This window comes from Oryza brachyantha, chromosome 2, assembly GCF_000231095.2.
Source record: "Oryza brachyantha chromosome 2, ObraRS2, whole genome shotgun sequence".
Lineage (NCBI taxonomy): Eukaryota > Viridiplantae > Streptophyta > Magnoliopsida > Poales > Poaceae > Oryza > Oryza brachyantha.
The window spans coordinates 24,747,925-24,774,426 of record NC_023164.2 but is presented as its reverse complement, the minus strand read 5'-3'; the positions used below and the strand labels follow the sequence as shown (position 1 = coordinate 24,774,426).

General features: G+C 44.2%; 3 protein-coding genes across 5 annotated transcripts; 2 read left to right on the top strand and 1 right to left on the bottom strand.

Moving 5' to 3' along the window:
• The first annotated feature begins 1,411 nt into the window (after positions 1 to 1,411).
• LOC102716852 (nitrate reductase [NAD(P)H]) lies at positions 1,412 to 4,770 on the top strand. The gene is made up of 4 exons (XM_040521120.1): positions 1,412 to 2,495; positions 2,598 to 2,738; positions 2,917 to 3,149; positions 3,252 to 4,770. The coding sequence occupies exons 1-4, from the start codon at positions 1,541 to 1,543 to the stop codon at positions 4,581 to 4,583; spliced, it is 2,661 nt and encodes an 886-aa protein (XP_040377054.1). The 5' UTR covers positions 1,412 to 1,540; the 3' UTR covers positions 4,584 to 4,770.
• Positions 4,771 to 7,292: 2,522 nt separating this feature from the next.
• On the top strand, positions 7,293 to 20,310 carry LOC102702071 (separase). Its single transcript, XM_006647910.3, has 27 exons — positions 7,293 to 8,011; positions 8,109 to 8,286; positions 8,379 to 8,483; positions 8,904 to 9,038; positions 9,137 to 9,597; positions 9,839 to 9,953; positions 10,774 to 10,899; positions 10,984 to 11,283; positions 11,359 to 11,478; positions 11,605 to 11,826; positions 11,907 to 12,017; positions 12,153 to 12,299; positions 12,396 to 12,767; positions 12,852 to 12,941; positions 13,099 to 13,347; positions 13,569 to 13,692; positions 13,882 to 14,763; positions 15,309 to 15,552; positions 15,655 to 15,757; positions 15,923 to 16,114; positions 16,205 to 16,260; positions 16,348 to 16,577; positions 16,671 to 16,917; positions 17,068 to 17,461; positions 17,919 to 18,158; positions 18,609 to 18,696; positions 19,265 to 20,310. Exons 1-27 carry the CDS (start codon positions 7,293 to 7,295, stop codon positions 19,771 to 19,773), a joined length of 6,759 nt encoding a protein of 2,252 aa, XP_006647973.2. The 3' UTR covers positions 19,774 to 20,310.
• A 114-nt stretch (positions 20,311 to 20,424) lies between these two features.
• On the bottom strand, positions 20,425 to 24,017 carry LOC102716577. 3 transcript variants are annotated; one of them, XM_040520474.1, is made up of 2 exons: positions 23,787 to 24,017; positions 20,425 to 21,692 (listed from the first exon to the last, which is right to left on the bottom strand). In XM_040520474.1, the coding sequence occupies exon 2, from the start codon at positions 21,678 to 21,680 to the stop codon at positions 20,640 to 20,642; it is 1,041 nt and encodes a 346-aa protein (XP_040376408.1). In that variant the 5' UTR covers positions 21,681 to 21,692; positions 23,787 to 24,017; the 3' UTR covers positions 20,425 to 20,639. The 3 variants fall into 3 exon arrangements, with proteins under 3 accessions (XP_040376408.1, XP_040376410.1, XP_040376411.1); XM_040520476.1 differs by lacking the exon at positions 23,787 to 24,017 and adding an exon at positions 23,361 to 23,774 and having other exon boundaries at positions 20,425 to 21,696; XM_040520477.1 differs by lacking the exon at positions 23,787 to 24,017 and adding an exon at positions 23,361 to 23,773.
• Between the last annotated feature and the right edge of the window lie 2,485 nt (positions 24,018 to 26,502).

Genomic DNA, 26,502 nt, shown 5'->3' with positions numbered 1-26,502 from the left:
CCTGCTCTGTTCATCCTAGAGGCGATCTCCATTCTCCATAACGACAACATTCAACTAACTCACCTTCTCAAACTAATCAAGAAGTTGTTTATCAACCGAGCAATTTTACCATCTTTAAGAATGAGGTACCACTGTTTTTTATGTAAAATTTGATATCTTAGATACTAAAAGGTATTAAATTTAGCATGGAAAATCGTAGTATTTTATAGTACCTACTCAAGGATGGGAAAAATGCTCTAATCAATCAGTTCTAAACGACGCCCATAGGACATGAGCTGCACCTTGTAAAATACTTTCCCTTAGACTAAAACATGGGGCATTTAACTTTTTACCACTCTTACGAACACATTACACAGAAAAATCCAACAGCAAAGCTACTACTAAATCATGAACTCCATCTTCACTGCTAAGCTAATGGAGGTCGGCTGGTCGAATTTTCCAATGCACGTACACATCCACCATGGAATGCGAGTAGGTGCTCAGGAGTCAGGACTAGTACATTCATTAAGAGCAATTTTACGGTTCTCGTATAGGTACTTTGATGTACCAAAATTTTAGTGTAAAATTTGTACTCCTAATACCTAGGTACTAGGAGGTACTAAAAATTTTACACTGAAATTTTGGTACCACTTAGTATCTTCTTAAGGACTAAATTACTCTTCATATAATCATATTAATCATTGAGAGAAGCGTAAAGGAAGCAGGAAAGAAGCGACGAAAGTGTACAGGCAGGATCACCAAATCTCCGAGCGGGTGGCAGTGGGGGCTCTCGTGTGCATGCCCGGTGTCCATGAGCTCCCCAGAATTCACCTGGGCGAGGTCAGTTCTCAGGCAAGCTGCATTCGGGGGTGGTTTGATCCAACACCAATGCCGTCTCATTTTTTTGCACCTAAAGTTGGTGTTTTTGGAGGTCAAAAACTTCCTTTTGAGCATCGATCAATTAATCCAGCAGCGTGTGTTTAGCAGAACGCGGCCACGGCATTTACCAAGCACGCGTTCACGTGTCTGAATAACAAGAGGTTGAGCAGTCCGAGCTGCTAATTCTCACCGGACTTAACAATGCAAATGTGCAGTATTCCCAACAGTCTGAAACTCCGAATTTGTCTGCCAAATAATGGTCCCTTTCTACGCGAGAAATTTGAAGGACGTACTGGATGATGTGAGGCTGCTACAGGGATGCATGTCGCGCCGTCGGTATTAATCTGAAAAAAATAAAGGGAAAAATCCGGCCAGATCATCCCAGAAACGAGAAGAAATCCATCGCCTGCCGCCTGCGCGTGTGGTGACGCCATCGATCTCGTGTGCTGCTTGGTTTCGTGCATGCCCCAGTGCAGAGGCCACTACTACGACCTCCTCTCAACTCCCGTTCCCGTCCCTATATAAACCCTGGACCACCACCTCCACGGCTTCCAAGAACAGATGCCATCCCGAGCCTCTAGCTCGTGAGTGATCTCTGCTCCTAGCTCAGTAGCCATAGCTACAACGTATAGTGTCCGTGGAATTGTAAATTTGTAATCTTGTGTATCACCTGCTGGCAACAATGGCGGCCTCGGTGGAGTACAAGCAACTTGCTCACCCGTGGGCGAGCAATGCGCCGTCGAGTGACCTCGACTTGTTCCCGTCCAACGGCGGCAAGCGCCGTTCCGGCTCCGACTCTGACTCCGACGACGAGGGCAATATACCGCCGGACTGGAGGTCGCTGTACCACCCGCGTCTTGAGGTGGAGCCGGCCGTCAAGGATCCTCGTGACGAGGCCACCTCCGACGCGTGGGTGCGGCGGCACCCGGCGCTCGTCCGGCTCACCGGCAAGCACCCGTTCAACTCCGAGCCGCCGCTGCCGCGCCTCATGTCGCACGGCTTCATCACGCCGGCGCCGCTCCACTACGTGCGGAACCACGGGCCGGTGCCCAAGGCGGACTGGTCGACGTGGACCCTGGAGGTGACCGGGCTCGTGAAGCGCCCCGCCAGGCTCACCATGGAGCAGCTCGTGACCGGGTTCGAGGCCGTGGAGCTCCCCGTCACGCTGGTCTGCGCCGGCAACCGGCGCAAGGAGCAGAACATGGTGCGCCAGACCGTCGGCTTCAACTGGGGCCCCGGCGCCATCTCCACCTCCGTGTGGCGCGGCGTGCGCCTGCGCGACGTGCTGCGGTGGTGCGGCGTCATGGGCGCCTCGGCCGGCGCGGCCAACGTGTGCTTCGAGGGCGCCGAGGACCTCCCCGGCGGCGGCGGGTGCAAGTACGGCACCAGCCTGCGCCGCGGGGTGGCCATGGACCCCGCCCGCGACGTCATCCTCGCCTACATGCAGAACGGCGAGCCGCTCACGCCCGACCACGGCTTCCCCGTGCGGGTCATCGTCCCGGGCTTCATCGGCGGCCGCATGGTGAAGTGGCTCAAGCGGATCATCGTCGCCGACAAGGAGTCGGAGAGCTACTACCATTACCGCGACAACCGCGTGCTGCCGTCTCACGTCGACGCCGAGCTCGCCAATGCCGAAGGTACGTGCCTGTCCTAGCTTCGTCAAACGCACCGCACGCAACACACATTGTGGTCCATCGATCGCGTGATCTCACCTTGTGTTTTTTGTGGATGTTGTGCAGCGTGGTGGTACAAGCCGGAGTACATGATAAACGAGCTGAACATAAACTCGGTGATCACCACGCCGGGACACGATGAGGTGCTCCCCATCAATGCGCTCACGACGCAGCGGCCGTATACGATGAAGGGATATGCATACTCCGGTAAGTCCCAAGCCACATTTCGTCACCCGCGATATCATCGTGTTTGTTTTGGGCTTCGGTCTGCTCGTTCTAAAAGCCCAATACGACCGCTTTTATGCTTCTACTATTGGGCCGTTCAAATGTCAGCGTCTTTTTGTACCCATGGTTGTTTAACGCTGATGGTTTTTGGTATTCTCAGGCGGTGGCCGGAAAGTTACACGGGTGGAGGTGACCCTGGACGGCGGCGAGACGTGGCAGGTGTGCAATTTGGACCACCCGGAGAGGCCGACCAAGTACGGCAAGTACTGGTGCTGGTGCTTCTGGTGGGTCGAGATCGAGGTGCTCGAGCTGCTCGCAGCCAAGGAGATCGCCGTGCGCGCCTGGGACGAGTCCCTCAACACCCAGCCGGAGAAGCTCATATGGAATATCATGGTAACCAATAAGCACCAGCAGACACCGTCGGTTTTGCACGGCTCGCGGCGTGTTCCGACGAACGGGGTGGCTAATGTTCGTTTGGTTTCACGTGTGCTGCAGGGCATGATGAACAACTGCTGGTTCCGCGTGAAGACGAAGACGTGCCGGCCGCACAAGGGGGAGATCGGGCTGGTGTTCGAGCACCCCACGCAGCCGGGCAACCAGGGCGGCGGGTGGATGGCGCGGCAGAAGCACCTCGAGACGTCGGAGAGCGCGGTGGGCACGCTGAAGCGCAGCACGTCGACGCCGTTCCTGAACACGGCCTCCAAGCAGTACACCATGTCCGAGGTGCGGCGCCACACGACGCCGGAGTCCGCCTGGATCGTCGTGCACGGACATGTCTACGACTGCACGGGCTTTCTCAAGGACCACCCCGGCGGCGCCGACAGCATCGTGATCAACGCCGGCACCGACTGCACCGAGGAGTTCGACGCCATCCACTCGGACAAGGCCCGCGGCCTCCTCGAGATGTACCGCATCGGCGAGCTCATCGTCACCGGCAGCGACTACTCGCCGCAGAGCAGCAGCGCCGACCTCACGTCCATCGTTGAGAGCCCCAGGGCGGCGCCCGCCGCGCCGGTGTCGACCGTCGCGCTGTCCAACCCGCGGGAGAAGGTGCAATGCCGGCTCGTGGACAAGAAGAGCCTGTCCTACAACGTGCGGCTGTTCCGGTTCGCGCTGCCGTCGCCGGACGAGAAGCTCGGGCTACCGGTCGGCAAGCACGTGTACGTGTGCGCGTCGATCGGCGGCAAGCTCTGCATGCGCGCGTACACGCCGACGAGCTCCGTCGACGAGGTCGGCTACATCGAGCTCCTGATCAAGATATACTTCAAGGACGAGGACCCCAAGTTCCCCGACGGCGGGCTCATGTCGCAGTACCTGGACTCGCTGACGCTCGGCGCCACCATTGACATCAAGGGCCCGATCGGGCACATCGAGTACGCCGGTCGCGGCGCCTTCATGGTGAACGGCGAGCGCCGGTTCGCGCGGCGGCTCGCCATGGTGGCCGGCGGGACGGGGATCACGCCGGTGTACCAGGTGATCCAGGCCGTGCTCAGGGACCAGCCCGACGACGACACGGAGATGCACCTGGTGTACGCGAACCGGACGGAGGGCGACATGCTCCTCAGGGAGGAGATCGACCGGTGGGCGGCGGAGCACCCGGCGCGGCTCAAGGTGTGGTACGTGGTGAGCAAGGTGGCGAGGCCGGAGGACGGGTGGGAGTACGGCGTCGGGAGGGTGGACGAGCGGACGCTCAGGGAGCACCTGCCGCCGGGCGACGGCGAGACGCTCGCGCTCGTGTGCGGGCCGCCGGCGATGGTGGAATGCACGGTGCGGCCCGGCCTGGAGAAGATGGGCTACGACCTCGACAAGTCCTGCCTTGTCTTCTGATCGAGACGTGACACGTGTAGTGTATAACACTGCAACTGTACATATACTTAGCGTAGTTGCATGATTTTAATTTTAAGTGCATATTTGGAGCTCTATCGAGTTCAATGGAAGTGTAGAGTGTAGAGCGATGCTTGTGCACATCAGCACATGGTTCATTTTGGCGTCGAAATGTATATTTCATTAATCATACGAGCAATAAAAACGAAAGATTATTACAGTATGCTGAGTTTGTGTTTGAAACACTCGCTCCTCTCTCTGGTAATTTTCAACAAGTTGTCAGCGACCAATGTTTTTGAACCATTTGAAAGTTGAGTCAGTCGCCAAAATTATTCCAAGTAATTGCGTTTGCCCAAATAAACGAGACCCAAAAAGGATTCATCAGAAGATGCCCATTTGTAATAGATCTCCCAATAATTCAATCTTCGATTGAAAACAAATCCACTATAGATGCCTCAACCGTACATCCAGTTTTCACTGGTCCCTGTAGCACAAATCCACGTCCAAAAAATCCTCTACTACTAAGGCTAGTCTTGATGTCTAGTTTCACTGTACAGTTTCCAAAACAACTAACTTGATTAAACGATGCATGAAACAACTATTCACTGTGCAATGTTTTATTGTACCATTTCCAAAGCTAAATAAAGCATTTAATTACTGATGAAAGTTTGATTACATGCAGACAATGTTTGATTGCATGAAACGTCTCAAGCCCCTCAATGCAAGTTTCACTGCGTTACTGAGGACTTGGTAACGGTGCACAGACGTTTCATAGCCATGAAACTAATTCTCTCTCCTCACAGTTTCATGCATAATATTCACTTTTGTACCGGTGTGTCACCTAATTAATGTGTATGACACCTCCATAAAACCCCCTATTGAGACTGGCATAAGATCAGTGCAAATCAAGTCTCTCAATAGTATTGAGGGGGTGGTTTTGGCTGACATGACATGTTGACTTGGTCTTTGAGGCGAGGTTGCAATGTGGCGTCAATATGGTGCTCATGTGTCATTCCAGCAGAAAAACATCCTAAAACAGACATGACTCACATGTAAGCATATCAATAAAAAATAAAAAATGGTCATGTCTTCACACCTCTGTCCTCCTCCCCTCTTATCTTCTTTTATCCTCCCTTCAGTGGCACTCAGCGGAAGGCGGCAGTCCGCAAACCTACATGACTACATAAGGTCGAGCTTATCCATGCACCCACGAGGAGGGAGACAAAAATGGTGGCTTTCAACAAGTACCTGATCGTGAAGAGGCTCGAGTCGAGCGCCAATAGTAGTTCACATCAATTGAATCCATGCATGCGGGGAGGAGAGGGGAGATGACAACAGGGAAAATAGGAAGAGGGCATCAATGGGCAACAATGATGGACGAGATTCACTAAAAAAAACAATGATGGATGAGAAGAAAGGTGAGGAGGCTTGGATGGGTGACAATGGTTGCTGCTATAGAGGAGGGTCAAGGACGCACGAAGATCGACTTAGTCAACACATGGAAGGACTTGCTAATCCCAAGGCTACCTCTCCTCTGTCACTAGTTGCTTCTTTGCTTAGAGCCCATTGTCATCGCGTAGAAAGAGAGACAGCTGTCGAGCTCAACAGCACTATGGAGATGATGATGCTAGAGACGACCCTGCCGGTAACGACGAGTGTTGTTGGTGACGAGGACAGTGATCCTGGTAGTGAAACATGGACGATGACCCTAGTGGCGACCTTAGTAGTAGCGAGCAAAAGGAGAATGGTGGTAGTGCCACAATGCATGCGGTAGGAGAATGGAGGGGGTCAATAAAGAAGAAAAGAGGCACAAGACAAAAGGAGGGAAGAGTGTAGGGAGAGACATGCACATTAGTTTTTTTAGTCTTTTTTTAAAGCTCTATACACCTTTTACCTTTATTTCAGGGTCACGTAACCATCATGTCAACACCACATAGGACGAAGATTGAAAATCAAATATGCCATGTAAACACCACAGCCAAAAACACGCACTTAATACCAACGAGAGACTCAATTTACACTGGGCTTATAAGTTGGGAATACTCTAGCTATATAACTTTGTATAATTTTTTCATCGGTTTTTGCACACACGCTTTCTAAACTGCTATTTTTAGAGTAGTTTTTTAACTCTGCGGTAGATAATTTCATCGTCCATACCATTCAGTGGGTATCAAATAATCAAATAATTATCGGTTGAGGCAGGGGCAGATCCAGATCATCAAATTAGGGGGAGGGCTAATTGCCTTCTTCCTCCTTTAATCCCCTACTCTTTATATTTTCTCTATTTTTCTTCCCTTCATCTTTCATATTTTCCATGGATCCACCTGTCGAGGGATACAAATGAAACTCAAGTACTCAACCTGTATTTGAGAGATCTAAAGTGAACTTCTCCCATCTTCTGCCGCATGCCTCGTCCCAATTAGATCCATACTGTAGATCCGAGCTAAAGCCTGCCCGCATTTATTTGTAAAGGGGCCCATCAGTTAATGGCCCATTTACAGCCCAATAATCGAATCTTCCACTGTAAGCTGCCTCCTCTCCGGTCCCCACCGTCCTCCGTCCTCCCTCTCTCTCTCTCTCTCGGGCGTGCAGAGATGCTCCCGCACCTCCGAAATCCTCTTCCTTTCCCGCCCATTCCCACCACCAAAATCCCCAAATACGCGCACAAAAAGTTTCCCCACGCGGCGCACCGCCGCAGCCCGCGCCACGGCAATGGAGCCCGCCGCCGCCGACCTCCTCGCCGCGCTCTCCTCTCCGTCCTCCCACGCCAGCCTGCGCTCCCGCTTCGCCGCCTACCTGGAGCCCTTCTCCCCGTACCTGCCCACGCTAAACCCTAGCGCCAAGCCGCCGCCGAAGAGGACGACGAAGCAGGGCATGCAGCAGCAGCCGCCGCCGCCGACCCCCGACGCGGCTACGGTGCGCCCGCTCGCGAAGCGCTTCCTCCCGTTCCTGTGCCGCGCGCTCCAGGTCCTGCCGCCGTTGCTCCGGCCCAACCCTAGTTCACGCGACGCCGGGTGCCCCGACGAGCTGCTCGACGTTTACGGCCTCCTGCTGGACTGCCTTGCGGTCATATCGACGTGCCTCGCCGGGAAGCCCTACTCCGTGCTGCTCCAGCGTGGCCGCTTCGTGTGCTGCCTCGAGTCGCGCGGCCACTATGCACGCGCTGAGGCGGACGCTGCTGCCACTCTCGATTCCCTTCGTTCGGTGCTGTCAGTATCGACAGCCTCAAAGTCTCGCCGTGCTGCGAGTGTTGCTTCCCTCCTTCCCGATCCTGGCGTCGCAAGGGAGGCTGGTGCAGACCCTGAAGTCACCATCCTCGCTGTTGAGCTCACCGTCTGCTTTGCTAACTGTGCCAGCAAGTGCAAGGTGAAGGATGCTGCCCCATACGAACGGGTTGTCAACCTTGTTGAGAACCTCCAGCCATGGCTTCGGTGAGATTATGTGCTCCGCTGAGGCGCTAAACTTTCAATTCAGTTTGATTAATAAGATGTGAAATGAGTGGTGTTATATAGCCTTTTGCTCGTGCAGTATTCTGGCTGAGGATGTCAGCAGGAAGTACCTCACACTGCTTGTGAATGCACTAAGTCGATGTGCCATTTTCCTGGCTGCTGAGTCTTCACTGTTTGATACCAACCTTGTGCGTGAATTCTGTCGTGCAACGTTGGGAGAGTGTATGAAGGCACAAACCATAGAACGCTTGCCAGCAGTATGTGTCATTATACAATTGATTACTCTCTCGAATTCTGTATTGTATCTAAAATGGTTGGTTAATGATGTGACTATATTTTTATGAATCAGGTCGCTCGCAGGATCTGTTCTTCTGTAGATGTGAGGTGTGTTGGAAGCACTCAACTTTTGCTTGATGTGTTAAATACTGTTGTTGGATCTTCCGCATGTGTAAAGGTATTCTCATTCTTCCTTTGTTTTTATTCAGTTGGAAATCACTTACCTTCTAATTTGCATAATTTGAAAGCCATGGATGTCCCTTATGTAGGAACATTTCCAGTGCGTGTTATTCCTGTATGTTAAATGTCCTAGAGGACCAGTAGGTGCTTTTCACACCATTTTGTTTTTTAAAATCTTTTAAGCAATATAATCGTCTGGCTGGCATCTGATGGGCTAAGTTATCATGAGTAGAAACGACTAGACCATGAATAGCAGATTGTGCTGCAGTCTGACCTGATATGTCTGTTTGTACTAGTGCACCACCAACTTTCTGTCTAATTCTTTCATTCCATAAAGAGCCAACAACCTTTTTTTTTTCTTGCCGAGACATCTTTACATGTGTAATGTTGTCATGTAAGTGATGTAATCTTTTTTCAGGCTGACTTACCAAGATCTGTAAATGAGATTGTAGAATTTGTAGCATATTTTTCTCGAAGCTTTATTTCTTCAAATCAGGATTTATCTGTTGGTGCTGCGGAGCTAATTTATAGACAAGGTGGTTATTTCTCTGAGGTACATGCTGCATTGTTTTGTTAGCATCATTTAGTGTGAATGCATAGCATCCCAATGTAATTAGTGTTTTAATTAATTCAATTATTTACTGTGTATAGGTCTCGTCTACCTCTGCCACTGCCTCAGTACTTATTCTTTATGCTATTGGATTATACTTTAGCGCTCAGCAAATTGAAAATGGAGAGCAACCTCATAAATCCACAGATTTTCTCAACAATGAAAAGTATCTACAAACTTTAAACAGTGCCCTTGCCACACTGGAACATCTTTTTTGTTTTGCCAATGGCAGATCCACTCCACTTGATACTCTGGGGAAAGCTTCAAGCTCAACAACGCACCCTGGGCATTCCAATAAGCACACTTTGTCTCACTCTGATGACCACATATCTTCTGTGGCATACTTGGATTCGCTAGAGTTTCTTTGCAAGATATTATCACAGTATGTGAATGCAGTTTGGAAGAATTTCTCTGATGGAACCACACCCCGCTATTCTAGAAACATGACCTATGTGTTAACAGCACTGCATCAGTTCATTGATTCCAGCATTTCTGCTTATAGGTAGGTCGATTAGAATTACACAGGCAGCATCACACTGTCTTGCAAGTTACTTTCAATTATTAATATACTATTAGTCAATAGGGTTGTCACCTATAATTTCTATATTAACACTGACCAGGCCAGGTATGTTGGCACTGCAATTAGTGAGGTTATATGCAAACAAATTTAGAATAATGATGTTGATATAAGTATTGAAACAAAAGTGATCCCTGATTCTGCAAGTCGATTTCTCTTGTGACAGCTGTACAAAAATGCCTGAAGGAGACAAGGAGAGACTAAATGAACAACATGGAACCTTACTGAAGGCCCTAGTTTCAGCAACTAAAGTTTCCTTTGTTACCAAGGAAGGTATCCAGGTACTCTATTCTCTTTTCCTATGTTTATCTTGGATCTAAGACTTCATTTGGTCCCTCAATTACTGTCCCTGGTTCACATTGGTCCTTCAACAATTAAATTGGTCAAATCAATCCTCAAATTTCATTAACTACTTTTTAGGCTGCGGTGAAAACTCCCTCGTTTCCCGTGAGCACCCTTCCTGAACAGCTAAAAAAAATTTCTATAGAAAAGTTGCTTTAGAAAATCAATTGATCCATTTTCAAGTTTGAAATAATTAATACTCAACTATCATGCACTAATGGCTCACCTCATTCTACGTATCTTCTTCAGTCCTTCTATCTCAAACTCAGCATTAGTGGTTGTGTGCATGTGATATCACACTTGGCCATGCCAAGTCAGCGCATAGGATCTGCGGCCAACCTAGAATACATGAAATGACCAAATAGCTTGCTGTAAAGCAATACCAAATTGCTCTCTTTAACATTATTTTTCCTGTTGTGTTTGTCCATGATGAGACCTTGGTTGCTGACTCAGCATATGGATGTAAATGAGCCAGCTAACAAAGTTCAGGGACTATTTTGGCCTGTCTCTTATGTTGGAGGACCAATTTGGTTGGACACCACTCATCACTGACACTGTCTTCTGGAACTACAATATACCTTGTTGCAGGCTGCTGTTTGGTTTTAATGTTGATACCTTTTTATTAAGTATCAAAACACTTATGACTTGAGTAAATCTGTTTGTGATTCTCCTATCCAAAGTATGTTAGTGGAATATTGTCTTTACTATTTTAAATTCCATCCTTATCTCCTATTAATGCATCTTGCTTTCGTAGTCCAGAAGAGCATGTCCTTCATCAATTTTGCCATTTCAAGTACATGGATAAATCTTGATGAACTCAAATATCTCATGTCCTCACTTGGTAACATTGGTGTGACACTTTACAATATTGGACATTTGGATGAGGTACACTTCTGAGATGTTCATCTAATTAATTGAACATGCTCTTGAGTTTACCCATAAATTCAAATTCATTTTCTTTCTTTTTAGGCACCAAAGGCAATAGAGCTATGCTGTCAAACTATATGGGTGCACACGAGGCTTTCTTACCATAGACTATCAGCAAGCCAGGAAGGACAGATTATTGTTGAGGATATACCAAAGGATACAATGAAGGACATCATTACGGATGCCTTTGCACGGATTGCAAAGATGGTTGACACTCTACATAAATGTGGAGTAAAAATGATATCTGATGTTATCGTGAAGAGCTTGTCTGAATTGTTGGCTGATGATGGCACAATTGAACTTTTAAATAGTTCGTTAGTCCTAATCAAGTTGTGGGTTAAGGTATTGATCTGAAAAGAATTCTTTTGCTACCAAGATTTCTATTAATTTTATTTTAACTGGTTATCCATACTACAGATAACACGCAAAGATGTTGAGGATGACGAAAGTGTTGATAGTGCTCCCCTTCTGTACCACCCTCTTATAGGTTACAGTCCTCCTTTGCCTAAGAAGTTGGTAGGCTTAATTTTAGAGCAGGTACCATGTTATGTTTTATCAATCATGTTATGTTTTATCAATTAGCAATGGTCAATGATGTATCTGAGAATCTGCCTTGTTCTGTATTTGATGCTAGATGATTTGCATGTACATTGACTTTTGCAGGAATTGTTGGCTTATGCATTAGTTGAATCTCGAGGCACTATGTTATGTGTAAAAATGCAAAAGAGGATCATAGACATTCTCTTGAATAAATTATACTGCTCAACGGAGCATTATTTGGAGAGATCAAGGGTCCTTGTAAAAAAGGCACGTGTGCTTCGTGCATCTGGAGTTCAAAGTATAAGCAGCTGCCTTGAGTCTTTATCTGAAGCCATATCCTTACTGGTGAGTTTGGGTGTATTGCCCACTCAATTTATTTAGATATAAATGGGAGATCTAAGATTCATTTTTCTTCATCAAACCAGCGAGGCCTCCCACTGGATCCTTCTCAAGGCAATGCACCTGCAATCCATCAACTGGCTATTGCGTACTGTCTGTATGCACATTGCTCGCAGGAAGCCAATCTTGGTGCCGAGGTGACTACATTAGACCCTATATGTTTTAGCAAGTTTATGAGCATAATAAATACTTGGACAATCTGCTGTATATTAAGTTCAAAATGCTGTCTTTTGCTTTGTCTGATCATGTTTGTCACATTGTCATCTGAATAGGTAATCTTTGATAACGCTCAGAATGTACGTGACCTGTTGTCAAAAGTCAGAACTTTTTGTTATTATTCTCCTGGTATGATTTCTCATCAGCCATCAGAAACTCTTGTACCTCTTCTTTGTTCTCTGGTTGATTTGTTGGCAATGAAGGTAAGGAAGGTTATATATTTTTATATTCAGTATGGAAGAGATGCAATTACTATCCTTTTAGCAACATAGTTATGTCATTTTACTCTGCCATATCAGGGCTGTTCTGAGCTTCAGTTTGATTTGTGCAACCTTATGATAAATATATGGAAGCAAGAAAACTTGCCTGTTGAAAAGTTATTTTCCATGTTATTTGCCAACGGGCGCCTCAATCATGCGTGTTGCCATCTCCCAATGGACCAACAATTTATTTCAAATGCAGAGTATCATCATGATATTGATTGCCACAGTACAGAGTTTTGGAGAAACTGTGTTAAAGGAGACCATCCTTCTCTTTCTATGTTTGTCCAGAGATTGTGGCCTATCGACTCCTTTATTTCTACATCACCCGAACCTTATTTTAGAAGGCTGTTCGGTTTCAGTGGTAGTGTTCATGAGGTCGATAGTGCCGCATCATCTCTGGTTTCTGAAGTAAGTTTTGTTATTTTCATTACGATGGCATTAATTATGGCTATTTTGTTTTTCAATTAACCATCATGTATTGTGAATCTACAGGTTTCTTCGAATGATCAATCAATTTTTCTAGCTGGCTATATGTACTTCGATTTATCAGATAGACTTTTATCTAGAGGACAAATTTTTCAGGTAATTGCCCTTAGTTCTTGAGTTCACCTTGTATATACCTAACTGTTTGAAACATCACGTCTTGGTGCAAGATCTTTATTTATAGGAATTATTGTTAACTTATTGTGGTTAATATTTTGGATTTCCTGTGATATAAAGTTGCAAACATCTTTTGTAGGCCTTTTCATACGGAAAAGAGGCCTTGCAATTACGCAAGAAACTCCTAAGAAAGAAATTCAAATTCAATGTTGGCAAGTTTGCAACTGAGGGAAGTCAATGTTCTGGAGGGCAAAGCTCTGTTTCACTCGAAGCATGGGGATCAACGATTGCTGAAATTTGGCCAGATCACACCAGATCAACTGGAACGGGAGATTATTTCCTAACTCCTTGGAATGTACTTCGATGCTATCTCGAAAGCATTTTGCAGGTACTCTTAAATGATTGGAAAAGTGGGACTGGTATACCACTGTAGCCAAACAAATGTGCTATCTGTCATGTTGATGTGACATTCAACCTGCTGATGGGAGGCTACTGTGGTGTATAAATGTCTGTAGACTTCATTTTCAATGCGCAATACACGAGTTGTTGGCATTTGGCAAGCATTCTAACTTTGTGCATGTTGCTCATGGTGCGATGTATTCACTACAGGTTGCTTTGCTGCATGATATGGTTGGTAATGGTGCCGAAGCAGAAGTTTTGTTACGAACAGGAAAAGATATATCACATTTTCATGGATTGGCAGTTTTTGGTATTACCTTCACATCAGCTTTAGGTATGCGCGCGCTTGTGTGTCTGGTCTTTTTGCCATCTTTGGATGTTATGAAGAGTCCCAAGAGGTTCTGGTACCTCACAAGTCATAAAAAGAACCTCTTGGGACTTTTCCCAAAAATAGTATAGGACAGTTGTTCGTGTGGCTTTCCCTGGTTTTCCACTCATCTGCCTCATGTTACCTATTTTTTAGGTCAAATATACCACAAGAGACAGCAATGGGATTCTGCAGAGAGTGAGCTTAAATGTGCTAGGGATCTTCTTGCACAAAATGCTGCATTCGTTTCGTGCAAGCTCTGCAAGTTAACTCTGGATATATCAGTTGATGTTCAAACTGGAGATCTATTTTGGAGTCTATTTGAGAAAGACTTTCAGAAACAGTCACCAGGCAATTTACCTAATGCTTTAGGCATGTACCAGTCTGCCATGGATAAATTAAAGAGCACCAAATTGGAATTACCTGTTGGCTCATATGATAAGCATAAAACTACTTGCATTGCTTGCAGCAAAGCTTTTATTTCAGAAACCAAGCATGAAGTGTGTAACAATGGGAAAGAACTATTAGCTGCAAATGATGGAGTGCTACCTTCATGTAATGTATGTGCAAATTTTAGTCAGACTTCCGGAGATCAGCCCAACAAGTTCTTGGCATTAAAATCTCAAAAGCATATCTTGAAGGATTATGAAGGTTGTCCACCCTTGGATGTTAAAGTCAAAAGGACAACCAGAAATTCGTCACGTTTAGCTAAAGAACAGAATGTGGAAGCTCATGTAAAAAATAGGACCCGCTCTAGTAAGCGAACTGCTCATGTGAAAGGTGAAAAGGCATCAGCTGAGCTAAGTAAAAATGATATATCTTGCAGTGATGAAATGCCCACAAATGCTTTGGACCATGGAAAAACAAACTGTTCTCTTGATGGTGTCGACAAGAGCATGTTTTACACATGCGATGCATTTGGATGTTGGAATTGCCTTTTTGTAAATTCACTCAACTCTGGGTCCATCCAGAATATTTTGCAACTCAGATGGGATTGGGTTTGGCATCAGAACAATGTGTCTATCCTGTTAAAAATTGGTACCCCCTCACTTTTCTATTTATGCTATTTCTTATGTGTGTTAAACAAATAAATTGCATACTCAAGGTAATAACATATATGCAACTAAGGACTTCACAATTCACGTAAACTTTGAGGCCGTACTTTCTTACATACGCACAAAAAAATTAAGTCTATTCATTCTGTGTGTGATTTCAGGTTTTTGTTCGTTAGGACTCATGGACCAGTTATGTTTCTCAATTATGTAAACGTATGGCTCTTGATCAGTTCACTGTAGAACATGGGTGCACATTATTTTCTGTGAAATGCTTAGTTTACACACATGAGATGGGAAATTCTCTTTTAACTCCAACAAATGTAATAATACGAAGTTAACCTACACATATATTCTAAGAGACTGGTATCGTGTGAAGGTCAAAAGAGGATCTTGTGCTACTGTGAGATGCAAATCATGTGATGATGTCACATATAGTCCTTTTGCTCAAGAAGTCTGATTGAATTTCATTGTGATTACTAAATTCCTACATAATCTAGTTTTTCACTTATGAAATGCTGTCTTTTACAGCAAGAGCCTTGGGTGCTCATGGAGGATTGCATGGAGCTCACGAAGTTCATAATATATATTGGCAGTGCATATCATCGTTGTACTTTAGATCCCTTCCTCAGGATTGTTATAGAACTTATGAGCTTAATTTAATTGGATTAGTCATGGATGAGAATACTGGTGATTTTCTTACTTCAGAGAGGGCAGAAATACTATATAGTATGAGTTTGTTTTTGCTAAAGGGCTTCCTTTCAGAACAGTCAAGGTTATTTCATTGGCTTGCTATTGTATCAGTTACATATCTGCATTGCAACAGTAGCATTTCATGAAACTTACTAAATCGTATCCATTTCATCACTATCTTCAGGGACATGTGCTGCCGCTTCTGCAGTGTGCAAATGCCTGATGTTGTTCCCTGGTTGCTGAGAGCTTTTGTGCTATCCAGAGAGAATCCCTTGCTTTTTCAGGAGGTCTGTGGCCATGCAGTATAATTTTTTGAGTGCTCGTTGCATATTCTTTATTTTTTCATCTCTCCATACCTGCTGAGTTCAGGTTATCGTTTCCTTTTGTTGTCAAGTATACACTTGTTTCACTGTTGATGGCTCTTGTGTTGAAATCCAATTCCCTTGGTTCAGGTTTGCAGGTTACTTGCATGTATATTCTTACTTGCAACAATCGATTCCACGGCTCAATTACCTTTATACTCCAACGGATCTCTCTCTTTAAGTCATTGGGCTGCATATTTTCATCAGAGTTCTGTTGGAACTTATCTCAATTGCCATTACTTTGCTAGCTTACAGTCATTACCCAGAAAAAAGAATTCGAAGGTTTGTACCTAATTCACTTCCAAATTAACATATTCCTGCAACCTTTTTACTTTATGGTTTTGCTCTTTAATTTTTACACCACATTTTCAGGGCCCTGTTGAAGAATTCAGATATGAGTCAGATGAGGGTATCTCAAAGTTTCTCAGGTTCAATTTTTTATGCAGTAAATTAGCTGAATTATTATTTACTATTGTATAAGCATACACATAGTCATACTTAAATTTCTCTGTCAGGTTTTCATCCACGGACATAGGGCATCTTGAGATACATATAATAGAATTTTTTGATAAGCTTCCTGATGTACCAATTGTGTGCATCAGTATGCTTGAAGGTGATTTTGTGAATGTTCTTGGGGAAATTCTTCTTCTTCCTTCTTTTTTCCCTGCTTGGATGTTGCTTTCGAGGTTTGATTCAACAAACAAACCTATTACAATGCTTTTACCAGTGGATGCAATTTCGGAAGGTTCGTTGATTTCGTATTACATTGCATATAATCTGTAGTATGATAATCTGCTTAGTTCTTTTTTCTACTCAACAAATGGTTGTTGCTTGACAGAAACACAGCATGAAGATTCCTATAGCAAAGAATTGGGCAATCCAGTGAGATCCTCAGATAAGAATTGGCAGTGCCCTTGGGGCTACACTATTATAGACTATGTGGCTCCTACTTTTAAAAAGATACTTGAGGAGAACTTTATTTCCCTCTCTAGTGCAACTCTCACTCTGAGTGATGGACAAGCAAATCATGTAAGGTGGTGGTCATATAGGATGAAGCTCAACAACCACCTTGATAAGATACTGAAGTAAGATTCCTTATGTTAGGGTAAAAATTAAAAATTGATTCCACAGCACTATCGATGTCTTGCTAAAAAATGTTTGAATTTTGTGTTTTTGAAATGGATCATATTTTTTAATATTTTTTGTTTCTGGCATGTTATCATCCTTTTGAACAGAAACATGGAGGAATCATGGCTGGGACCATGGAAATGCCTTCTCTTGGGCTACCATTCGACTGACCAACACATTGAGGCTGCCCTGGCAAACCTGATTGCTGCTCTGGAATCAGAATTCAAATTTGAAGTAAATCCTGTGCTCATTAAGGTCATCCTTGGTGGTGCTACATCAGTGGATGAAGTCCATGATTGTGTTTCTCAACTTATAATGTATAAAGGCTATTTTGGCCGGGGAGGGTGTTGCGGGAAAGATAGACTTAGAGCCTTCTCTTCTTGCGGTATTGAGTCTGAAGCTCTGGAGACAGTCGAATGTTTAATAACAAGTACAGTGAATGAGCTTACTGAACCAGTTGATAGAGATCCAGTCATTTTCGTTCTCGACACTAATGTGCAGGTGAATAATAAGATAGCCAGATTGTGAACTATCTTTACTATGTGAGTTAAAACATGTGCATATATTTCTTTGGGGCCTAGAGATAGTGTTATGGATGTTTTGCTCAATTTTTCAGTCTGCTGGTAGGGATGGATTCAGTATCATTTGTCTCAAGTTTTTATTGGTGTGAATTCAATTTTTACTTTTGTGGTAAATTGACTGAATACTGAGAGAAATGCTCACAACTTTAAGATAAATTGTGGTTATATTTCATATCCATTTTAGCATGTTTGCTGAATATATATTTCTTGGCAACAGCTCAGCATTACTGTGCTTCAAATTACTGCATCCTTTGTTAATTAAAATTGTAACTGGACTCCGTGTTATTCACTTGTAATTAGCAGTCCTTGTGACACATGTTCCCATCATTTATGCTATATCTTCATTAACCTATTTTGTCTAAAATGATTAAATGCAGATGCTTCCTTGGGAAAACTTGCCTGGGCTAAGGAGTCAAGAAATTTATCGCATGCCATCAGTGGGAGGCGTTCTTCTAGCTTTGACTAGAAGTAATGATTATTGCAAAGATGCCCGGATTATAGCCCCCCAATTTCCTGCTATTGACCCTTTCAACACATTTTATCTGTTGAACCCTAGTGGTGACCTGAGCAGTACACAAGAAGAATTTGATCAGTTGTTCAAGACTTATGAATGGAAGGTAACATTGATCTGTGAACAATTTAGAAATGATAAGAAACAGTCCTTGTCCAAACTACTACTTCTAAGTGCTAAAGTTATGAAAATAATTGCTTCCACCAACTGCAGAACTGTTTTTTGTGGGAGTCAAGAAATATTAATTTGTATGTCATTTATAAGTTGTTATATTTACTGTTTTTCTTACACTTTAGAAATATAAACGGATGGGAAATCTTGTCTACCTGTAGGTTGTAGCATTAGCTATAGTTGCTAGTGTTGGTTGCAATTAAATTTAACAAACTGCATATGTAGGAATCAACCAACTACAGTGTTTAACATGTATCACTGAGACAACGGGGGATGGGGTTTTGCAGGCCTGTTGGAGCATATTGCATGTTAAAGGATGAATTTTGGATGCTTATATAGTGAACCAACATATTTTTTGTGATTTGTGAATGATGATTGTATGCAGGGAAAGGCTGGGTATGCTCCAACGGCTGAAGAGCTGGTGTTGGCCTTGAAGAATCATGATCTTTTCCTCTACTTTGGTCATGGAAGTGGTAAGCCCTATTGATATAAAGATTATAGTTATCATTTTGGCATTTTTCTGGATGTTTGTATAAATACCTGTCCCATTTATGTCAACTCTGAAGTCTTCAGTCTTCAGAACTAAGTCTAGCACAATAATACCATATTTAATCAGTTTGCTAAACCAGTTTCTTTTTCCTGATTGTCGCAACAGTGATGCATCACAACCTAGGGTTGCTATTTCGCCAACGGGTTATAGTATAGTATAAACTGCTTAGTGCTGACTGGTCTAACACTCTAACCCAGCTTTATAAAAAACAACTAAAACTTGCACCGTTAATTCATTAGATACTCTTGAGTTCAGCTACACAAGCCGATCAAATGTAATAGCAGTGAATCATGTGTCCGTGGGAAAAAGAACAGCTGCTTCTAGGGGTAGTAGTGCCCGTGGCTACTTTCAAGAGTTGAATTGTGTTGATTACCTGTTGAGTAGACTATTCTTACTGAATACTATTCCGGTAGCTTTTCACTAATAGGGAGAAAGGCATTTTTATTAGTAGATAAACTGTCGTTTCCTAAGGCAGTCTGGAAATGTTTCAGGAACTCAGTATGTCTCTGGGAAGGAAATTGAGAAATTAGATGATTGTGCAGCTGCTCTTCTTATGGGTTGCAGTAGTGGAACACTGCATTGCAAAGGGGGTTATGCTCCTCAAGGGGCCCCTTTGTCATATTTATTTGCTGGTTCTCCTGCTGTCATTGCAAATCTTTGGGATGTTTCCGACAAGGATATTGATCGGTTTAGCAAAGCTTTGCTCGATTCATGGTTGCAAGAGAATCTCATGGCAGCCAAAAACTGCTCGAAGTGTTGCCGGCTAACACAAGAATTTGAGTCCATGACAATTGCTGCGGAGGACAACGGCAGACCGAGGCGAAGAGGCGCAAGAGGAAAGAAGCCTGAACAAGTGAATGATAGTAGTAAGCGTTGCACTTGTGGGGACAGACGAGTAGCTTCACATCTAAGTGAAGCTAGGCGTGCTTGCAGGCTTCCTCTGATGATTGGTGCATCTCCTGTTTGTTATGGTGTGCCTACCATCATTAGGAAGAAGTAACTACCGGTGCTATAATGGGAGATTATGGATGAGCAATGCGCCTGCTGTTCTGGGCATAGCAATGGATACAATGCTGGTGCATCGCGTTGACAGAAGTGGCATTATTGGCACCGCATTGCACGAGCTTACATGTGCTAGTTGATGCTGGTGAGATTCATTCTAAAGCAGGGGATGCAGGACAGGGAAGATGCGGATTGGCGGATTCCTTGAATCCATGGTTTAGAACCTGCTGGGCCATCGAGTCATCGACCGTCGTGAAGAGATACAAATCTTATTGAAAGTATATACAAGTAAATGATTATAATTACAGATGTTCTGCGGAATGTAGTTTTGAACAAAGTTGTAATGTTATGTTTTTGAGCAAGAAATTTGTAATATTATTTTACGGCAAATCTTTTAAAGCACGTGTATGTTGATGTCATGAAGTGCAGGGCACTTTAACGAGGAAGTGTCGAACTCATTGGCAATGAATTTACAGCCTTTTCTTGTTAGAACATGAGTTCATGTTCTTGAACTAATAGCGTCAGTTGCACCACCCATTTAGCAAACGCTTAAATCTATGTTTCTGTTTATTTAGCACAACACAATAACTGTATCTGAAGCAGGTGAGATCTAAAAACGATCCCCAGCTGAATTAACTGGATAATTCCAGGCTACACAAACCGCACAGATGAGTGCGGTATTTTTCCTTTTCAACAATGAATGTGAGATGCATACATTGAAGTGAAACAATGAGCTAAAAGGTTAAGACACCTACTTGGTACATGATCGTGAACAAGTAAATTGAGGTTGAAATTGATGAATGCTATGCACCAGAGAACCGATTGTGCAATGTACTTCTCTGGTGATGAAGCTCACTGTCAGTCTCAATTAGCACCTAGGAACAACCTCTCGCGGTTTCTACGGCGGCGGCGGCGCCGCCTCTCTGGTCTAATCATACCGGTGTTTCCTCCTCCGCCCATAACCAAATCATCTTCATCGTCTCCTTCCAAGGGGTAAAGGGGGTAAGGAGTGGTTCCATTTGCACCACCACTCACCGCATAATTGTCATCAGCACTGCCAGATGATCCACTTGTATTCTGAAGCCTTTGGTTTTGATGATGCTGAGCGACTTGGCGCATTAGAAACAATAACATTCGTCTAGCGTTATCTGTCCCATGTCCGTTGGCATTGTCATCCCCGTCACTTTCTACGTCATCCAAATCATCTTCATCCTCCAAGTCTAGCACATAATCACCAAAAACAATCGCCCTCCCCATTGTTGCTGTTATCGTGCTGAGAGCATCTTGCCTCTCTCTTTCAATCTCTAGCAATCTCCACTTCTGCTCAAGGATGGGATCCACTTCCCTTGGCTTTGCAAGAGGGTGCTCTGACTTGACATGATTGCGGAGTTCCTTGTAGGTACCTACAAAGGAGCAACCATCCTGCATACATGTCCTCCTTTTTCCATTAAGATAACTCCGAGCTGGTTCTACTATAGTCCATCCCTTTACCTTACCACGGCACAGTGGACATGCAAGATCAATGGACTCATCTTTTTCACCTGTGGTCAATGGTGCCGAATCCAAGTCCGTGCCAACAGTGTTGGCAGGAAGTTCCTCAAGCAATGCCCCCTTGGTGTAAGCTTTCTTGAACTGATCAAGGCAATTTGAGTGGCGGTAGCTAGTTCCACACATGTAAGGGCGACAACCTTTATCATGTGAGGAACAAAGGAGAAGAACAGCATTATGTGGATATTCCATGCATACAGAGCAGTTGGCATCTTCCCAGTCCGTCTTCTGGGCAGCTGGCAGAATTTTCTTTCTGTTCGATTCTTTCATTGCCTTCCAGCGGTATGAAGGAATGGGATATGGAGTAGATCTTAGCTGACGAGCCATATGCCTCCTTGCCCTTGCACTTCTTGCCATATCTTCAGAAACCTGTCTAGAAAGTAATTATCATGAGATTTGGACGGAATTGTTGATATATGGTCACAGTTGATTAGTTATAAGCAAAAACAGGACAGAGATTTGCAGGACATCGAAACACACCATGAAGACACAAATTAACCTTATGCAGACTGTAGTTTAGCAAAACAAAAGGGAAAAGGATGAATCGACTTTGTTAAGAATGTGCTGAGGACATTTGAGGAAAATAAACTTGCATAGATGAATCTCCCTCGACAAAGTCAAATGTTTCTAGATTCTAAATATCTGGTCACTTTTACCAATTGTCAAACAGAAGCCACAAGAAAACATAGTAATGAACACAGAGCTTTATGGATGGATAATTCAAAGCAACTAAAATCATGAAACAGAAACACAAACCACAACTGTCTAAGTTCCAAAGGCAGCAAATTCATTAGGCACAGGAATCACCATTTGCTATTGGCATAACGAGGAAAGTTTAATATCAAGATATCCTAACAAAAGAATGTAGACCCTGACATAATCAAACAAGGAAAAGAGACATCCACACAATTATCATCTGTGTAAGTCAACTCAAGCATATGAAACCAAGCGGAATTACTTAATTAAGGCAGAAAATTTACAGAAGAAAGAACTGTGAAATCAAAACTTTGGATCGTGAAATTTAAAATGGAAAACAAACAAAAACATTCTCCTCGATTGTTGCAATTATACAAGAACTCATGAGCAACATTACCACCCAATTGCAGCTTTACTCTTGCCGTAGCCTTCCTCCTTAAAATAAGTCAGCAAACTAAGATCCAGTGATCCACAGCAATGGGCAATGGCTAACAAGGAACCAAGGCAGCAGAAGTCACAGGCAGACTTTATGGATCCAACCACAGATGGGTAGGAACATAAACAAATCAAGTAGCAACAACCAGAAGCTTTTAAATAATCAAATCAATGAAACACATTAGATGTGATCTACATTATCCATTAAAAAAGTCACACCTAAGAGCCAGATAAGAGCTGAAAGGCAAGCCGTGGCCCACATGGAGCCTCAGATCTACCAGAATAAAAGAGAAACAAGGAACAACACAACTTTTTAATTGAAGAGAATCAATTGATACTGCACTTGGGCCAAGCATTCCATCCTTTAAGAACATGCTAAGTTACCAGCACAAGAAAAGAATTTGAAGCAAAGGTAGCTTCTTTGAGTTTCACTTCAATCCTGGTCCTCTAGCATTATTGCTAACACATGGATGTAGGTTGGCAAGGGGTTCTATTATGTCACAACTTGGTTCGAAGTTCACCATTTCCAACTTTAAATCAGTGGAAAATGCATTTTCCTTCATCTAAAAAGCAACTTATCCACTGAACAGTGTACTACAGGCACTTCAGGCAAAGAAATGAAAGAAGCCTTAGACTAAATAAGTGGTTGCAATTTAACCAACTTCCTATCTGCAGTGCTAATTTTTATATGCTAACAGCGCTACCAATTGACGTAAGAACAGAATCAGAAAATGAAGCATTACTGCCAGTTACAGTTCCTAATTACGCAACCCCTAAGATAAAACACAAGTACAGTAGCATCCTGGAGTTCATCATTTCCTACAGAATTGAAACACCGCAACAATTTTTTTAAAAAAACATTGTCAGAAGCTCAGAAAGGGTATTTTGCTAGGCTTGCGGCAATACCTCCAATCTACACGCAAAGAATCCCCCAAGCACCGTTGTCGTGTTACTGGTTCAATAACTCAAACTTTTGACAAAAGGGGGCCATTTTTGCTCAACCATCTTCGAATTTAGGCCAAATACCCCCAAAAAATCGTAACATCAGTCACCTAAATCTTCAACAGAAATGCCAAATTCTCTTCGATAAGATCAAATTTAGCCATCCAGTCCGAGATCCCGACCTATAACCACACCCATCACACTCCCATCAGAGAATTTCACAAACTTACCCCCACGAGCGGCTAAAACAAGCAAGCAAACAAAAAGCACCCCCAACCAGCCACCACCGGAGCACTCAAAATTCCCCCCAAGGCAGGCGAATTTCCTCCCACACACACACACACCCAAATCACAGACATAGAGCCACCATTCCAGGAAAAGGAACTTGACCTAGCAAAACGAGGCCACCATCCAAGCCACCAACCAGATGCCCGGCGCGGGGGCGGAGTTCAGCCGGGTTCCGGCGGCGGCGAGTGCGAGGCGACGACGGAGTTGGACCGACCGAGAGAGAAGTGGTGGAGACGAGGACCCCAAAGTGAAGCCAAATTTCCTCCTCTTCGATACGAAAAAAAAAGAAAGAAAATGGCGCAAAATGGAGTACGGAATAAAAGGAGAGGAGGAGTTGGGAAAATGGACCCGAAGATCTGTGGGGTGAGAGGGGGTGGGACCCACGTTTATGGTGGGCCTTCGTGCGAGTTTGCGTTGCAATTACGGGTCTGACGCCGGTTCGAGCCGCGTGGGCGTAGTCCATGCGCCGGCGCCTCTTCACGCTGGGGGCAAACGGGCAATAAGTTTAGGAAAACCACGAACCGAACGGAAACAAGACCATTCTCGTGAGATTTTATTATACGGTTTTTAACAGTATTATACTATTAAAATATATTTAATGGATGAATGAAACACGTGTTCTCAATATAAAATTCTACTTCACATTTTCATAGTCTAATATATATCTTAAGTATTGTATCAAAATAATCAATATAAGTTGATCGTAAGTATACAAACGAAACATATAATTCTCAGTTGAGGTTTCAATAAATTCTATGACATTTTATTATTTTTCATGTCATACCATTTAATAAGATCGGAACCATATAATACTCTCACTGAGAACGTCTTAATAGAAATTGACGCGGCTTTCACCGACCAGTTCGAATGGAGCACTAGAGCCCAACAAAAAGGTGGAACAAGTCACTCTCTCCAATCCCACACACGCCATGCCATGCCACTCCACTACGAGCTTCTTCGAATCACAGGAATTTTACAGAAATTTTAGAGAAAACAGCTTAATTCCTCCAAACCGAAGAGGACTTACACGTGCACCTCTCATTACCCAAGCCAATTTCATTTTGCTTATAAAGATGTGTTCAACACATTAAGCAAATAGATGGGCTTATGCTGGAAATTAGAGATGGATATGAGTCAGTCTACGAGTAATCCATAATCGGCTTTAGTTTAAATAACGGATTTTCTTTTTGATGTATTGGAAATAAAACTCAGTTCATTTATGTGAACCAGGAGCCAACCAAGGATTACCCGTTTATCGACCCGTGCCCATCCATACTAAATCCATCTTCGTAAACGACGAATTGATGGGTTGACTGCCTCCCCGCTAGAAAAGTGGATAGAAAAGAAGGCCGGTCACTGGTACAAGAAAGAGACATATGTTGGTTGTAGTCTAAATTGAGTAGTTCGGTGTTATGGGTAATATAAGTTGGTCTAGCGTTATGTCTATCAGTTATAGTGACTTATGCACATAGCCACATATTTTATTGTCTAAAATTTTCATAAAACCTCACCCTATGTCAAATCACAATTGATTTTATTTTAGCATACCTAAAACAAGATGAGGTTTTAGACAATAAAGTATTTCGTGATGAAAGTGAAAAGGTATATATATGATTTGTGAAACTTTAAACTCATAGTAATATTTACTTATATGTCACTAGCCAATGAATATATACCATTAAAAAAACCAGTGCATAACCGACGTATGTTCGACCTTCCTTCTCGGTTTATTTTCTAATTTCCCCCACCCTGTATTGGGCAGACGGGAGAGTGCCTCGGTCCATGGACACAGTCCATGACGCGAGAGAGGGCGCCGCGCGTCGTCACTGTGACGAAACCGCCGGAACCGGCGGTGCCTTCTACGGGACGTGTTGCATTTTGCCGTACATGTGTACGCCGTTGAGCTGTAGCACGTTGAAGCAAAGGGAAAAAAAGAAGAATATTCCTTCTATCGTTTATACTTTTAACGTAGGGTCGAGTAATTTTCGACGTGTTCGCCCGTATTAAACGGAGCAGATTCCTTCCGGCCAGTGGTCACTCATGGCATGCATGGACCTCTGTAAAGTTTAGTGAGTTTATAATTAGAGCAACTGAAATTAACCCATGAATAGTATTCAGAACGTTGCTTTTTCTAACTTGTGGTTAATTGGTTACTGGCACGGTAGCGCGACCATCATCAATTCATCATAGCTTGGCAAAGTAGGAGTGTCTCACTAAGCAGAGTTTTACTTGACCAAGTAACCACACCGTGGATAATTTCCTCGCTGTCACTGCGTGTTTTCTAGTTGAAGACGGACATTACGCTGGAAAGATTCTTGTAAACAAGCATGTGGAAGCGACGAAGAAACAGTAACGGGCTGGGATTAAATCAACAATATCTGATCAGGGATGGATAGGGTTGGATAATTGGATTGGGCCTGGCGTTTTTCGGATGGACCGAGAAGCGCGGCACGCACGCGCCAGTTTTATAGCCGATGGCTCGTATCGCAGCAGCAAAACGCAGAGGCTCCCGGGAGGCCGGGATGTGGGTGGCTCAGACTAGCGGAGAGGGGGCAATGGAAAAGGGGAGAGTTCGGTGGTGGGCCGCGGGCGGTGGCGGATCACATGATCTGCGGGACTCTGGCTTTGCTGCCGTATTGGTTGGTCCCCCGCCCCTCTCGGTTTGGAGGCTCCGGTGGAAGTTTAGAGGAGTTCAGTTTGGACTTTGGGACATGGTGCCCAGTTTGGGGTTGGGTAGCAGGAAATACTGACTGTACTGCTCATGGAAGTACATGCAGTGGGGGGGGGGGGGGGGGGGGGGGGGCTAACAACCGTGTAA

Bases quoted from the DNA above. Each gene is read 5' to 3' on its own strand.
- LOC102716852 (XM_040521120.1), top strand. From the start codon at position 1,541: ATGGCGGCCTCGGTGGAGTACAAGCAACTTGCTCACCCGTGGGCGAGC. The intron at 2,496-2,597 runs GTACGTGCCTGT...GATGTTGTGCAG, and splicing joins CGAGCTCGCCAATGCCGAAG to CGTGGTGGTACAAGCCGGAG. The intron at 3,150-3,251 runs GTAACCAATAAG...CGTGTGCTGCAG, and splicing joins AGCTCATATGGAATATCATG to GGCATGATGAACAACTGCTG.
- LOC102702071 (XM_006647910.3), top strand. From the start codon at position 7,293: ATGGAGCCCGCCGCCGCCGACCTCCTCGCCGCGCTCTCCTCTCCGTCC. The intron at 11,284-11,358 runs GTATTGATCTGA...TCCATACTACAG, and splicing joins TAATCAAGTTGTGGGTTAAG to ATAACACGCAAAGATGTTGA. The intron at 16,115-16,204 runs GTTTGTACCTAA...CCACATTTTCAG, and splicing joins CCAGAAAAAAGAATTCGAAG to GGCCCTGTTGAAGAATTCAG.
- LOC102716577 (XM_040520474.1), bottom strand. From the start codon at position 21,680: ATGGCAAGAAGTGCAAGGGCAAGGAGGCATATGGCTCGTCAGCTAAGA.